The sequence below is a fragment of the Candoia aspera genome, chromosome 1 (assembly GCF_035149785.1).
Source record: "Candoia aspera isolate rCanAsp1 chromosome 1, rCanAsp1.hap2, whole genome shotgun sequence".
In the NCBI taxonomy this organism is placed as follows: Eukaryota; Metazoa; Chordata; class Lepidosauria; order Squamata; family Boidae; genus Candoia; species Candoia aspera.
Genome location: NC_086153.1, coordinates 198,022,955 through 198,040,030, shown reverse-complemented (window position 1 = coordinate 198,040,030; position 17,076 = coordinate 198,022,955). Strand labels below are relative to the sequence as shown.

At 38.8% G+C, this 17,076-nt stretch overlaps 1 protein-coding gene across 1 annotated transcript in view; it reads right to left on the bottom strand.

The window, feature by feature from the left end:
- Positions 1–17,076, bottom strand: part of KCNH7 (potassium voltage-gated channel subfamily H member 7) — a 325,788-nt gene that overhangs the window by 89,148 nt on the left and 219,564 nt on the right. Inside the window, exon 6 of the mRNA XM_063318289.1 lies at positions 921–1,346. Coding sequence (XP_063174359.1) covers positions 921–1,346 — 426 coding nt within the window. The remainder of the gene's footprint in view (positions 1–920; positions 1,347–17,076) is intronic.

The following is a 17,076-nucleotide window of genomic DNA, read 5'->3' as shown; positions in this document are numbered from 1 at the left end:
ATGAGACCTAGGATTGGGAGAATGAGATGGTTTATATTTGCCTCAGAGAAGAGATCTGCACTCTGGAGGTGAAGTGATTCTTTTCGTTGAAGAAGAAATGTTGTTTGCCTGAGAGAAGCATCTAACATTGTTTTGAAGCTTCTCCTACCTCTTGCTTGCCAAAGCCAGAAGAAGGCCAAGCAGTCATGCTTTTGGTGAGCATTGTGGGTAGAGTTCTGGCTCAACAAAGCCAGAAGATGGGTAGGTGCTGTGCTGAACAAGCAACCATGCTACTCAGGGAAGTAGCTTGGGGGAGTGGAGGGGGGAGCATTGCCTGAAATGTCATTGGAGTAAAACACCTCATCCGAGGTTTGCACAACCCTGAGGGATAACAGTGTCCATTCAGGGAGGACAAGGCTGCTTCTGCCACATGCTTCTTCCCTCAGACCAAGGATCTGAGGCCATTTCTTGTGGCCTGAGTGTTTTAATACAGAGTTCTTCATCACGGGTAGGCACAGATGGAGACTTGAACCTGAAACTTTCCAGTCAACATCCAACACATAATAGACATTCTTATGCAGACATACAGCAGTCACACAGATTAACACACACGTGCATATTCCACATTGCTCCCCTGGTGTTGGGGAAAAATAGTATTTTGTGCAAATCATGGTTTGTGGCTCAGACAAAATGTCAGTCTATGATTTGCTGTAAGTTTGAATATTCAGTTCTCTTCCTTGTGCTTGCAAACAAAGTGGGGAAGGTGATGAGCAATCACGCTTTTGGATTATTTCTGAACTGAGCTGGTGGCTACCTTCCATTCCTTATGGCAGTCAGCAGATGTTTCATAATATCTACTATTGGGAAGCATGTTGCATGTACATATGGGATGACACATACATTTGAAAGCAAGCAAGCAAGCTGTGCTCTATTTAGCTTACCTCATCAGAGCCAGATCCAAAAATCAGCAGGTCAAAAGGTATTGCAGCAACCATGTCAATTAGGAACCAGCCTTTGAAGTAGTGAATTGCTATTCTCGCTGGGTCACTTACCACTTCTTCATTCTGGTTGACATATGTTGTTCGGAAGTTTATGAGAATGTCAATGATAAACATAATATCCACAATTAAGTCTACCATATTCAAGGGGTTGCATGAATAGCCACACACCCGCCTCTTCTGTTCTTCGCTGTCATTGAGAAGGAACGCTGCAGAATAAGGGGTGAAGATGGCAGTGTAGATCACAAGCAGTAAAATGAGCCAATCCCAGACTGCTTTGAAAGGACTGTAGTGCAATATCGTAAACTTGTTGATGCGAGGCGTTTGAAGTTTATATTCTGGCAGTACATCGGCTCCCAAAGATAGGACCTTGGAAAATAAAGGAAAGAAAAGAAACAACCAAACCACCCAGTGAGTAAAGCAGAAACCTATTTCTGAACAAATTTTCTGAAAAGGCAGTACAAGATAACTGTGCTTAATTTAGAACGGACAATGTGATTTTAAATTACTATTATTATTATTATTATTATTATTATTAATTACTAATATCTATTTGAGAGAAACCCTTGACTAAAATTCTTGAGGTTTGAAAATAAGTAAGAATTACTAGGAAAAGGCAAAAATGATCTAACACTGCATAACTCTCCTGCTGACTGGAGATCTTTCAGCAGCCACTTTGTCTTGATGTCTCTTCCTCAGAACCATTTCTGAATCAATGGATGGATAGTGACCCTAGGCCGGAGATGGCTCCTGGGAGCAGCCAAATGCTATTTGTTCTCAAAAAGGATCTGCTCATGTGGGCCACAACTGCTGCTTTTCCAGTGCTAACTCCTAGTGGCAATCCTAGGGGAACAAATATGCCCCTCTTGATTATAAATTCCAATTGCCACCCTATTTCTCTGAAGAGTTAAGCCTCTTTGTCTAACCAAGTGTGAGTCCTGTTGCCCATCTGCAAAGCAGCTGTACCAATGGAGATGGTTGCATAGCAGATGTTTGCACTGCATGATTGTGGATATCTGAGGTGGAACAAGCTAGTGTGCAATACATTGGGAACAGGACTAATCAGTATAGTCCTGCTTCCTGTTCATAGGTTGATTCAATGGCGTGGTCTACACATAGCACTAATAATAAGATTTTTTAAAGTCATGGTATATTGAACAGCCAGAATGGCTTGGTTCATAAATCATTATATGCTATAGTGAATAGCTAGTTTCACAGATTGTGCCATGATAGAACAAACTGCATGTTCCTTAGGGTCATGCGTGAGCCAGGCTAAAATATAGTGTATTTTATGAAGAGGATAAGCTATTCATAGCACAGGACATTTTAATACTGGAGGCAAAGGAGAAGATGATGGCCCTCTTCAGGGGTGTAAGTGGAACTCTGTGGGCCTGAAGGCAAACCTCTCAGATGCCTCCATCCCCTACCCTGCCATGTCAGTCATCAGTTAAAATGCAAGTGGGTACATTTGAGGGGAAGCAGACCTGTTTTGGTGCCTGGGGCACATGCACCCAAGCTGGGAGGAACAGCAACCGTGGATGTTCATGGCAATCATAGTGTGAATACTAGAGATTTGAGCTGCAAAACTCTGAATGACCACTAGAGCAAAGAACTAGATTGCTCTGTATCTCTGCCATCTAGTGGTCACTCTCAGTATGTTCTGAGATGGTTTGCTATGCTGGCCTCCTTCCACCTGTTGCTCAGCCTCCGCCCATCACGCCACTTCCAAATGCCTAGGTTCCTCTTTGGACACCTGCCAGCATTATAATAGACCATGACCAGGTTTTCTTTTTAAGACAGAAGAACCAGCTGGATCTTGATGCCTGCAGGCCCAAAGTGGCTACCTCTCCTGCCTTGACTGTACTTAGGCCACTGACCCTCTCCCCATTCCATATACAGAAGCTGACCAGGAGCTCAGAATCATCGAGCTGGAAGAGGTCCTTTAGGCTACCAAGTCCAACCCTCTGCTCAGTGAAGGAATTGCAATCAAAACAGCCCTAATAGGTCACTGTCCAGCCTCAGCTTCAACTCAGCCACCGAAGGGATGCTTGGCTCCAAGAACCGCACGTTCTATTTGAGGACTCAAAGACAGGCGCAGAACAATGATAACTTCCAGCTATTTAACAGACTGACTGTGTTTCTCTGATGAGGTAGCAAGTGTCCATAAAACAAGTATAGAACACTTTTTCATAATTCCTCCAGACAACTACGCCTAACATTATGCAGCTGGTAAATGGTGACATTCTACAGCCTATTATGGGAAGTACATCAACCCATCACTTCATTCAACCATCCAAGAACTCCTGACTGAATATTTAACTGGTGTAATTGAACATTTGAAATATATTAACCCTGGGTCTTTGTCAATGCTAAAAGTATTTTATGTAAATACTGTATATATAAAATAAAAGTCTCATATTCAGCTGTTTTCACATGGCTCCAAAGGCTCATTTTCCTTTGCTTTTCTTTAAAGGATTACATCTTGGATAATTGCTTTTAACTAATACTGTTTTTTTATTTTTATTTTTTATTTTTTTTTACAGTAACATTTTTTTCAAAACTGTTCATCTTATGATGCTTTTGTGTGAAAAGTATGGCCAGTGTACCTAAATACTATGAATATTTTTTATTAAAAAAGATTTTACAAAGACTTAAAAAACTACAGAAACATAGATGAAGAAGAAATAGAAAAAGATAAAAGGGTAAAAGAAAAAGTGAATAACAAAAAAGCAAGAAAAAGAAAGATATCTAAAGAGCCGACTTCCAATCTTCTTTGCATCAGTTACAAACATAGCAGTTACCATCTCCACTCTCCCATATTGCACATCATAGTTTCCTTCTTCCCACAAACAATCCTTTTTATCAATAAATCCTGCAATCAGCAGTTTATTTTTATCCATTTTCAGCAAAAAGTCTGTAAAGGGTGTCAGTGTATCTAAACACTAGAAGGTTACGTGCATTGGGAGTAGACTATTATGGGCAAAACTGGGAAAAATGCACCAGTAAAAACAAGAGGAAATAGACAGATACACACATACCACTTGCACTCATTTGGAGAATACAGTTTGGGATAATAGGGACAGGGATCAGGCGAGCTTGTACCTGCGCAATCTGTTGCAACATCAAGATCCTTACATAGCACTCTCCCTTCTGATGTTACAGAGAGCTTGTGCTGGGCGGCACGACTAGACAAAGCATTTGAAAGAGGTGCTTTGATGAGTGGGGGTTCAGTGCAAATAAAGAAACTTTTTTGAAGCTTTAAAGCACCCATGTCTTTGCTTTGCAAGATCGACTGTGCTGCTGTAAGTTCATATTTTATTCTGGCATAAAGTGAAATTAGGCTGACACTACATTGACAATGCTACCAAGCATCCCTTTCTGGGCTACAAGAGGTATTTTTTTAGGTCAGAGGTAGGAAGGCTTCTGATACTTGCAGGCTGATAGTGGGTGGCCAAGAGCTGTAGCAGGTAGGCTGATGATGCAAAATGGGTAGACCCACGCCTTTCTCTTTTTTTTCCTCTTGGGTTTGTAGGGGTTGTGTTTTTGTTTTTTCATTTTATACATTATGTTAAACTTATTTTATGGCTTACAGTCTATTTTTAAACATTTCAGTCTCTTCAAAATCATGCTACCAGTTTTTCAACCACTGTGATCCTAACTGGCTTGCAGAGGGGCATAGAATGGTTTCAGCTTGCCCATGGCTTCTTTAGGATTGGAGGGGGAAAAAAAAGGAAAAATGCCACCACAACTACTTAAAAAAAGATGTTCTTTAAGCTGAAAAGCAGGTTGACCTTATGTCAACATTTTTGTTAAAGGTGAAGACTCCTTTGGATTGAACTCGACTCCTGGTGATTTTCATTTCTTTGCAACAATACAGTTCTTTAACTGCAGCCTTCTGAAATGATTTTTGACTTTTCAGTCTAGCCTGGTTCCCTTTTAGTCTCAGAACCAAGCAGTAACCAAGCCCAGCCCTGGTTAACTTTGAAGTCCAGATGGAATTACTAGATGCTGCCTCCTGCTGAGGTTACCATTTTCATTAGTGGCCTGATTTCTTTGCACCAGATGATTGTCTTACACAAATCAAGAGAAGCCATAATTCTTTTCTTCTTTGCCTCCACTGAAGTCATCAAGACTATTCAGCCAGGCCAATTTCTTTTTCCTGTCAAAAGGACATGATTAATAGCTGTACTTCCCTGTATCTCCTACAGAAAAGCCTGATGTGCAAATTCAGTTGCTAAATGTGTAACAAATACAGGTGCATAAGTGAAAATTAAGCCAACAGTTACCCACCCCACCCATGATTGGGGGAGGGGAGAAGTTTAAGATTACATTAACTTTTGGGAGAACAACGAAGAAAATAATTCAATTTTTACTGTACTTTACCTGAATTCCAGCCTTCTTCCAGTACAAAACACATTTGAATTTACATATAAAGGCCAGTTAACTGCAAAATATGTCCAACAATAATTTAATAGTAGCCATTTCCAGTCCTGCTTGGCTGTGTTCACACACAAAATCACATGTGAATATGTTCCAGACTCAGCTCCAGTTCCAAAACAAAGCAGTTCAAGTTGTACTGAGAATACCACTAGATCCATCATGGTGACACTGACGATATTTAAGACATTGACTTCGTTATGGACCCAGCTAATGAATTTGTCAACAAAGCTAAGAATATGTAAATATGCAAGCTGGAGAAAAACCCACGCTCAAATATGTAACTCTCTGTTAACCCTTAAAAATAATGATATTCTAATTAACTACAGCAAAGGCGGATGACTAGAATACCACTAATTTAGATTCCCATGAGGCAGTTTAAATACTACCAATATAAGGACATTTCACATTTTATTATGCGAAATAACTGTAACAATAGCCAGAAATATATAGTGCTGGACTTGGATTAAATTAGACATGGGTGTTACATCAGTCATGGCTAACTTGCCTCAATGATTTCAGTGGAATTATAGCATGACCAATTAATCTGGATCCAACCAACATTTTGATGCGATTTCTACAATAATTCATTCAACTTCCAAAAGTTCTGCTTACATAAGGTATGGCAGAATATATTCACCTGTTTTTGAATGAAAGCAGTTCATACATTTCATTTCTGTACCTGAACCCAAATCAAGGTTGTGATGTATCAAACATAGCAGAAGTAATTGGTTTGCATGCATTAAGTGAACAAGCTTTAGCTACTTCAGAGAATGTATGATAGTGGTCCAAAGATGATGAGACATTCTGATCAATCTAAGAGCACAAACATTCTTTCATCTTCCGTACCACACGGGCCTTAATGAATAACGCCGACTTTTATCATCTAGGACTCTGGGGATATTCCTTAAGTTCAGAGTGTAATAATTCTGAGATGATCCCTTGGAGAACGTACTCATTCCCTTAGTTTAGCTTATTTTTCCTTTCTGCTAGTTAGTTACTTACTGTATGCCCAAGCAGCAACCAGAAGAGGCCTGTTCTTGGTTCTAATTAAGTTATGAATTCCTGTTCTACTGGAAGTTTGTGGAATGTATTAAAAGCATCATTAAAAAAGGTTCATTCAGATTTAGGACTGAGTTCCAGTATTATTAGAGATAATTACATGATTATAACTGCAGGGATCTCAAACACCCTTAATGTGGATCTTGTTATCTCAATATAAAATGAAAAAAAGTTCAAGAAGATCTCATATTAGCATTTTTGGAAGGGACTAAGTGTCAATAGTATTGTACTCCTCATGTGAAATTCCTTTGGGCCCAGAAAGAATAGGACATAAACTGATACTCCAGAATTTATTACATCCTCAGTAGTGGAGTTAATTAGCTGGTACAACCCTTTGGGGGGACAGGGGAGGGGAGTAAAGGCAAGGCTGTAAGAGAAAAGACTCTCATTATTGACCAGGTAATGTTCTCAGCTTCCCAATTAAACTACCATTTTCTAAAGAGACTGCATTCAAGGTTTTCTGTAATTGCACAGGGCCAAGCTTTCAAACCAGAGCACTGGGCAGTGCGAAACGATGTAAAACCAAGACATGAGTGGCATGCAGTGTGCTCTCCCAACATGCTTTGCTTGGTGCAGACTGACCCCCTAGGGACCATATGGCCCATATTGAGAACCACTGTTCTACAACATCATTTAAATGTTGAGCCCATGTTCTTATTTTGAAAGGACAAAAAAGTTATTGTTTAGTTTTCAATTCTAAATCTTTCTCATTGGTAGCCAAGGAGCGGCTGGGCTTTGCTGGGGTTTGCTGCCTTCTTCCTTCTCATTGAGGGAATATCCCATAAGAGATATTAAGGTAAGTAAATCACCAGCATAAGCCTCAGTTAACCAAAGGTGAGGTTTCAAGCTGCTTAACCATAGGCTGAGCAGCCTGTGTGGCTGCATATACTTATATCAATTCAAACAATCCTTTCAACCATTCATCACCAACACTGGTCCATTATTTAGGTTTTCTTGCTGGAAACAGGACTCTTTCCCAAATACACTGGGCTATCTTTGGATCTGGAAGGAGCTGTTTAACACATCCATTCTCTGCATGGAGGGACCCCGATCATACTGGTTCTGAAGCCATGCTGCTGAGATCCTGAGTTCCAGGAGATGACAGAAGGGCTGGGATGTCTAATGGCAGGTGATAGACTTCTGAAGTCCTACGCCAAAGCAATGCTTATTTGTTTTTCTTTAGATCCAAGCTTCTGTCCCTAAAGTAGGAGAAATTCTGTTGTACAGATGATCCTAAGAAGCAAGCAGCTGTCTTTTGACTTCTTCTACTTGTACAAGCTTACTTAGATAGAAAACACATGAGTGCCTTGCCCAGGCCCGCAACTAGGGTCTGTGTCACCTGCAGCAAACATGGATTCCGCACCCATTTTGGCGCCCCCCCGGTGCTCATTTTGGCAACCCCCCCCAGTGCGGCACCCGGGGCACATGCCCTGCTTGCCCCCCCCCCCCGTTACGGCCCTGGCTTTGTCAAGAGGGAAGAAAGCATGTTTGTCTTAAAACTGACAAATATTATATAGGACTCCAGATGCATTGAAGAGAGACAGTCATCTATTTGATTGCACATGAATTCTTACTTTAAAAAAGCAGCAGCCTGTATTATGTCCTTTACAGAAGTTCAGCAAGGACATGTATTTGGAAAATGAGAGCAATATCATAGTAGCAGGCATCATCTCAACATATGATATATAATCCTCAGAAAAGGTTAATGCACAGGACCCTGATCCAGATTTGCATGGAGAGGCCCTACAGTGCATAAGGGAGGAGGTAGAACTTGCCACTGCAATGCCCTATTTCTTGCACATTTATTTTATGCAGACTGAGTATCTGTCAGAGATTTTGTGTGGGCTTATTTTAATTTTTCGTATTCCCTTTAATTAGACTTTAATAAAACCTCAAAAAGCGAATTGTGTTTATTGCTCATAAATTTCCTTGCTCTTCTGAATTTTTTTCTCTACAATTTTACTTGATAATTATCTGCTTTATATTAATCCCAATGGTAGCTGAGGTTGCACTGCATTGTGAGTCTATTGTTCCAGACCAGTTCAGAATAGAAAAGCTCAGTTTCTCAGTTAAACAACTGTCTTCCTACCCTTGCTATATTAATGCTTTTTAATGCAGTTATCAAAAATTAAAATTGTCCAGCTTTTACACAAAGGTGTGGGTATAAACATCACACAATTTACTCCTTCTAAATATGTGGGTCAATTTAGGGATTTGATTTTTTTTTTTTAGACTGGCCATGTTTGCAAACATGGAGAAGGCTGTGATCCTGCACATTTACCTTTAAGTAAGCTTTTGGCAGCGAATCTTTTAACTAAACATGCACATTCCCGATCATGCTGGTTCTAAAGCTGTGTTGCCCAGCCATGCTGGCTGGGGAATTCTGGGAGTTGAAGTCCACACATCTTCAAGCTGCCAAGGTTGAGAAACACTGGTCTAATAGATTGTAACCTGTAGTTCAGAAGCATCTGCAGCAAACTGTGATGATCCAAAATGATGGCACGTGATGACATCATACAAATGTGACTTTTGCATACCTGCATCAAACAACAGGTCACATTTTTCTTAGCATTTTCCTGATGATGTCACCAAGTGTATGTCCTCATTCTAGCACTGTCATGGTTTGCTGTGGATATTACTGCAATCTATCCCTGGAAGGTTTTCCTGACTGCCCTGGATTGTCCATCTGTTTTCTATGAAGTAGTTAATACAATTCCAAAATTCTCCATCTTCCATCTTGGTGTATCTTCCATCTTTATAATGCTTAAAGCAGGTGTTGACAACAAATAAACAATTCTCTTCACAAAATTCATCTATCTCCTACATTATGGCATTTACCTAATCCAAATCTTCCTGTAATTTCAGGTCCCTTCATTTCTCCAACTTTTGCATTGCAGTCTGTCATTAGTAGTAGTAGTAGTTAGTACTGTGTCCTTTCTAGATACTGCATTTTGCTATAGAATTCCTCACTGTCTTCCATCACTGCATGTACAGTAGGGATATATAACACTTGTATAACACTGATGTTTACTGGACATTTACTATTTCCAATAAATATGTTATTTATTGGACTGTAGCCAAACACATACAGCGAACTGGTTTGAATATTATCACCACTGCATTCCTTTGTAGTCTTAGGGCATTATGAATCATCTGATTTAAAGTGGCTCATTCCATTAAGTTCACTTATTCCTAAAACATGCAATGTAGCACACTTCATTTCTGTTTTGTTTACCTTCTGTCTTTTCTCCAAGAACTCAGTGTAGTCTTTCTTCTTACTTTTTCCTGCAATACTCACCCTGCAAAGCAGGTTGCACTGAGAGAGTATGATTGGTCTAACAATTATCCAGGGAACTTCCACTGGTGAGGGTGGACTTGAACCTAGGTTTCCCTTCACCACCATACCACACTGATTCTATGACAGTTTCAAGTTTTCCTTGGTTCATGCTTGTCACATTACATGTTCAATTGCACATATCCTTGTCAAGTGAGGAACTCTTCTTCCAGTACTGGCACCAACAATGACCAGACTTCTTTATGTCTTTGATCTAGATATCTGGATCTACTCATGAAAGTTTGACACTCCTCCCTCCCACCCATCCCCCAGTAATTAGAGGAGAGCTTTCCAACCTAGGGTCTCATTACTGTGCACTGAAATGCATCTAAATGTTACACTATGCCCATATGGTTTTCTTGGTCAAAACCAATTATGGTTTGTCACCACCTTCTTTCAGATTGTACAGATTTCCTTTTTTACTTGAGCTGGCTTCCCTCATACCTACAGAGACACTGACATTCTAGATTTTCCTTAATTCCACAACCTCCATTTTGACCTTACCAGCAAGAGTGACCCCCCAGGAGCTCTAGCTACACTTTGGTTTTGCTCTCATAATTATTGAAGCTACTGAGCCCTCCTGCCACCTCAATCTAGTAACCTTCTGCTAGATCAATAATTAATCTAAATTAATTATCTAAGCTTAATATGAAAAGCCTCCTCTTTATCCAATTAACCAATAGATGGTTCATTTATTAATTTTATTCATACTGATTTGCCATTCAACTTATATAATTTCAGACACTATATAAGAAGATGATTAAAAATGGAGAAATCAATTATTCAATCATTCATATTATTTAAAAGCCTTCTCTCTGGTATAATTCTGTGTATACTAGAATAATTATAATTTTAATAAAATTCTGTGTAATTATAATGTGAAGTTAGAAGCAAAACAAGTGCATGAAAGTTAAAACTACTGCCTTGAAATTATGGGAGTTGTAATCTCAATACATCTTGAGAAAGGCTATGTATTGGAGTTGTTCTAAGCCCAAAGTACCAGTTGGATCATATCTACTTAGTTTTTTGTTTATTTTTCATTGTATCAGTAAGTAGTGTGGTCAGTTGCCACCTTGTTTATCTAAGCCACCATATACTGTTATGCTGCAAGGAAGGATGGGCAGTCTATTCCTAGTCTGTCTCACATTCACATTTTCTTTTTTCATGAAGATGGGACTGGAAAAAACATGCATGAAGTTAACGCACCTAGGTGTATTTTAAAACTTGTATTTAAGTATCTTTTATGACCAATACATACTTTGAAATGCATATTGTTCGGTTACTGGAGTTGATAGCTGTGTCTAAAACTATGGGAATTACAAAAGTTGATAGATGGCTAAATTATATTCCCCAATTAGTTTGGGAGGTATGGATTAAGTCTGCTTATATTAAGATTCACTAAAATTGGCTTCATATCCTTAATTTCAGTGCTATTATATAAATGAATCACCAGAGTCAACTGTATTTTAATACCTGCTATTTCATTAGGAACAATATAACAGCAGCAGCAGCAACAAAGGCTATTCATTATAACCAAGACAAAGCCCAACTCACCTCACAGGGTTGTTGTTGTGGGGAAAATAGGAGGAAGGAGTATTAGGTGTTTGCTGCTTTGAGTTATTTATAAACATAATAAAGGTGGGATAGAAAATAAATAAAAATAAAGCACATGGACAGGCAAAGTATGGCTCTCCAGGTGTGGTTAGAAAATACTTCCCCCCATCCTTCAGCATTAGCTGATAGGAGCTGAAGTTGAACTCTACCTGGAAAAATCATGTTTCCCACCTTTACCATAAGCATTATAGACTGGAAACTTCATTCAAGTAATCAAAGGTATATGTTGCTGACTTCTAATATATAGTTTGGGCCTCTATTTTGCTTTTACAGGTTTCCTAAAGAAGATATTATGATTAATGACTTATTCAAAAGCTTTAAAACTTTCTATAAAATTCCCTAATAAAAAGAAAACAAATATGATGTTTGGAGAGAAAGACAAGGGGATATCTGATGTTATGGAAGAGATTAATAAAGCAAACAAGACACATCTTCCAGGATCTCCTTCAGATAATTCCTTCCAGATTCTCTGTGTGTGTCTCACAAACCCACCTTTGTGTGTGTGTGTGTGTGTCACAAACACACCTTATTTCTTACCAAGAGATTAAGGAAATCCTTGCTCTTACTAGCAAGAACCCACATTTTAACAACCTCTATACATAGACACATCCAAATCTGGAATTTCTGTCAATGTTGGGTTTAAAATGTATGTGGATTAGGTGTTAGCTTTGCTAAAATTGTCTCATGCCTTGAAGTGGGCAATATACTTTCTTCCATATTAATTTCAGTACTATGAAAACATCAAAGGAAGATTTGCATGTATGGATCAGTTCTCATAAATTCATCATGAGACAGAACCTTTGTACAACTAAGTATCAGTGCAACCCTTTTCAAAAGGAATTGCTCATACACTAGGCTGAGAATTATTCATCATGATTCAATTATGAGTCATGATTTAGTTAACAGGACTGAATCCAGATCCACTGAAATTTATGCAACTGAGTGTTGCCATGACTGATTCAATACATCCTAAGTATAACAAAGTTTGGATCCAATCTGCAATAACTCATACTATTAGCCCACCTTCTGTTTATGTGCCTCAAAACAGCTTAGATTGCGAGGAATTATACAATATAGGCACATAAGGACAGTAATAAAATTAACTAGGAACACTGAGTTACAGCCTCATAAATCCTAAGGCAAACCCAACAACCGCTGTTAAAAACAAGTGGCAGAAATACTAAAAAGGGTTCAAACATTAAACCAGCAGCAGAAGCCTTATAGTTTACACTATACTGTAGTCTATTAAGTGTGCAATAGCATTATGTCTTAAAAATGATGTACATACCTTAATTAAAAAATACTTTATTGCTAAAAAATGCTAATCTGTTGGAAAAATGGCACCAATAGACTTGCTTGACACAGGGTTGCCACAAACTTTCAATTTGTTAAAAAAAATGCAATATCTACAAAGCGCAATAAAATGAGGTATGCCTGTATTTCATATGCTATGCAGGAGAAGAGCAAGGACGTTAGTTATAGGGCCTTCACCTCCCCGCCCACATATGCTTCTCTTTTCAAAGAACTGGGGAGAGAAATCCTTTAGTATGCAAATTATGTGACAAGCTATATATGGAGAAGAAACTACCCTTTATAAAGTAGATCTGTCCAAGATAAGCAGTGCACACCTGAGTGAGAATTATCCCCAGATCCAGCTGAATTGGAAGGATCTATGCAAATACAGCTTAGGTGATTTCCATCACTGTTTTTCTGATGTAGATTTACTTTTCTTCTTAAAGGTTTTATTTTAATTAACTCAGTATAAATGACAATCACTCCTGATTTATCTTCAGAGCAGATCAGGGTTTTTTTTTTTTCCTTTATTCACTGTTCATGAATTAAATTCCGGTTGATAACCTCTGATTTCTAGGAAATTTTGTTTGCTGTTTAATTTAGCACACACATATAAATCAGTTCTCTGGTTAAAGAAAGTAGATGCTTAAATAATTCCTCTGATTTGGCCTTTATAAGCCTGAAACTTTAAATAGCACATTTATAAGCCTGAAACTTTAAATAGCCCCCCTTGAACATAAGTGGGAGAGCTTTATTTCTGTCCACATCCTTGCTAAGGATTGAAAAAAATATGCATTATTCTTTTCTTCTTCCACACTCTTGTATCTGCTTAGAAGTGCAATCTTACATTCATCTACTTGGGAGTAAACCTCACTTGAATTCAGGGGAAACTTCTTCAGAATAGGCATGTATAATTTGCACTGTAAAAGATCTAGTCCATATTAGGAAGATCTTAACTCCTGTTTTGAAGAAGACAGTGCTCTATATGCAGTCCTGTTTAGTGCAAGTCTGCTGGGAAGATAACCTCAAGAGAAGGCTGGCTTCTTTCCCTGTTTTTTGGCAATTCATCTGTTTTTGGTCACGCTCATGTATATGTTCAAGGAGGTAAAATATGGGACTTTCCCATTTAAAAGCATGTAATTGCTTCAATTTGCACATCACTTTCAGATGCTCCTTTTGCAAATGTTTGATCAGCGAAGTGAAAACACTATCCAATGGGAGCAGAATATCCAGATTTGTTCTCAGCCAGACCAGAAAACATTTGGGGGGTTGAGGAATTCTGTTGACCTTAAGTGGTGGCAGAAAGGTTGTTCTTCAGAAAGTTGGTGAGCACAGCCAGGTCAAAAATAAAAAGTAATTTAATGAACATTACATTTAATTAAGTACAATTAATAGGATTAATCACCCATTAATGTGCCCCTTCTGTCCCATTTTACAATTTATAATTCAACAGCAATGTTTAGGGTGATGTGAGGATCGCATCCAAGATGGTGGGTGAGGTGGAATCATAGATTGCCCATCTCAGGCACAGCACGTCCCTGTTTTCACCTGAGGGATGTTGAAGAGCAGTCTAGCACCAGCAAGCAGGTTGCTTTCTCAGAATTGTGGGATCAATTTGCCTGGAGGATGGATGGCTACAGCTGCATCAACAACCCAGTATATACGATTTGGCAATGTACCTAATGCTATTTCCCATTATGAAGAAAGAACCTTTAATAGGCCCACATCTTTTTCCAAGAGGGGAAAAAAAGTAAGTTTTAACTATGCCAATCTTCCTCTTTCTTATCCCTGACATTAGCTTTTCTCTCTGCACACCTTTGTGGCTTGTTCATATTTGATTTTCCTTAATGATAGCACAGGTGTGAGGCATTGCGGAATCAGCCCGTTTATCTTGACAGCTGGTCCCATCACAGTAAACTGTACTCCCTTTGTTCCCACAATTCAACTGTTTTTCCACATTTACTTTATATAATTACACTTTAGAAATGATCGTGTAATTAGCCACACTTAAATCATTACTATAATTAGGACCTGGGTTGCAATGTAAAATATCCACATACATTTTGCTATATAGAAAAAGTAAATGGGGATAGGTTTCCTGCATGGCGGATACATTAGTTTTGTATCAAGCATAGGAAGAAATGCTGGTGAAAAAAAAATACCAGAGAACACCAAATAAATCACAAGGGTAAAACAATATGAAGTGGCATTGTGTTAATAGAATCAAGATTATATATGTAATTAGTGATACAGGGAGAGTCACTTTGGTGTAGTGGTTAAGGCATCAGGCTAGAAATTGGGAGATGGTGAATTCTAGTCCTCCCTTAGGCACAAAGCCAGCTGAGTGACCTTGGGCCAGTCACTCTTTCTCAGCCCTAGGAAGAAGGCAATGGCAAACCACTTCTGAAAAACCTTGCCAAGGAAACTGTAGGGACTTGTCCAGGCAGTCTCCAAGAATTGGACATGATTGAATGGATTTTAAAAAATGATACAGGAATAACATTTGTTATAATTCAAAAGTTGTCTTACAATGACCTTCTGTGGTGGTGTGGGGAACCTGTGTTCCTCCAGATGTTCCTGCCATTGTTTCTAAGGATTGGTTTACATTGGTCTAGACTGCTGCAGACAGAATCCAGCAACATCTTGAGAGCCACAGGATCTGGACTCTGGCTGTGTTGCAATACACTTATGTAATACTCATGGTTACATTTGTAGAACATGCTAAGCTTGGTTAGGGTTAACCTTGACTAGGTTTCTGTAGCTTAGCAGGTTGTACAGCTCTTTGTGATTACCCATGTGATTAGTTTATGACTGTATTCAATGTATTGGGCAAACTGGTAAAGTGGGTTTATTCTGAAACCAGACAAAACATATAGGGTGAATGCAACCCATGACTGTTGGCTGACATTGTTACCAAGAATACAATATAAGGACACAGCTGCAGTTTTGAAGACTTTACCTAGTAGCTTTATTCTAAAAATTCTCTAAAGACAGAAAAAGTCAGAATTTAAACCTCATAATTCACCCCATCACTCCCATTCCCACTTTTCTCCTTTTATTTTAAGGGAGACCACTTTAGGAGAAGAGAAGGATTTCCCAAAGAAACAGGCAGACTCTCTCTGTCATGGTTTCTTTTCACTTTTGAACCAGTATTGAGGCATCTCCTGAAAAATCAGTCAGTTGACCGTGCTCATGGTCACACATCTAGTGTTTATCGTATGAGTTTTGTGCTACATAAGAGGCATATCTGTTTTTCCCCATCATAGTCTTTTCCCTGCATGCTAGTAGACAACCAGACTGTCCCTACTCATTGGTAAATTGTAAAGAATAATCCCAGGTAACCCTATGATCTCAGGACAAAAGATGACTTCTCAGTTCATAGCAGACTTTTTGAGAAGAAGCCCCTCTGGAAATAAGAGAAATAAGTATCATGAGAAGTCAGCTCCTCTTTAACAATTCCCTCTTTCACAAGTTCTCGAGAGAGGAGAATACTAAGTCTTGACTCAAATCAAGTCTTAGAGAATCATCCACAAAAACTTTTGGGAATAAACCTTCCTTAACTTACTTCACACTCTCTGAACTCATTTAAGCACAGGAAAGGGATTTAGGGCAGTGTATAAGCAGTCAGTGATCTGAATAAACGGATTATTTTTAGGTTTTCTACAAGCCCTGTTTGTCCTAGATGTGGCTGCTATCTTGCTTTGGTTTAGATTGAAAAGTCAAGATAAAGGCATAAGTTTCCCTTTCTTTATCTGCTGGCTTTGGTAAATAGGGGTAGAGATATTTAAGCATCTGGGCCAGCACTCTTTATCTTGACTAGCACTTTTTCCTTCAGGGCCTTAGAGTAATGGTTGTTCACGTTGCTTGTAATGTGATCTTCCTTCTAACCGGAGATGCCAGCGACGGACCAAAAGATATTTTCATGCAAATCAGAAGACATGCCACTTAGGAGCAAAAGACCGAAGGCCACCTTCCTTATGGATTCAGACAGACAAGACAGTAATACCATATATACCATTTGCATATCCAGAAAATATGAAGAATATTATATCCAGAGAGAAATTGCAGTGCTCCTGAGAATAAAACATTAAATGTCAATTCAGTCTGGAAATACAGTAGACTCTCAGTTAACTGGAACTCAAGCAACCGGAACTGAAGCAACCGGCAAAAAAATTCGAATAAATAATACAGTAGACTCTCAGTTAACCGGCACTCACTCTCAAGCAACTGGAACTCACTCTCAAGTAACTGGCAAAAAATTGAATAAATAATACTTTAAATAAAATTTAATAGTAACTCTCAAGCAACCAGAAACTACATTTATCTGGCATCTACCAATCCCCATGGGTGCTGGTTAAC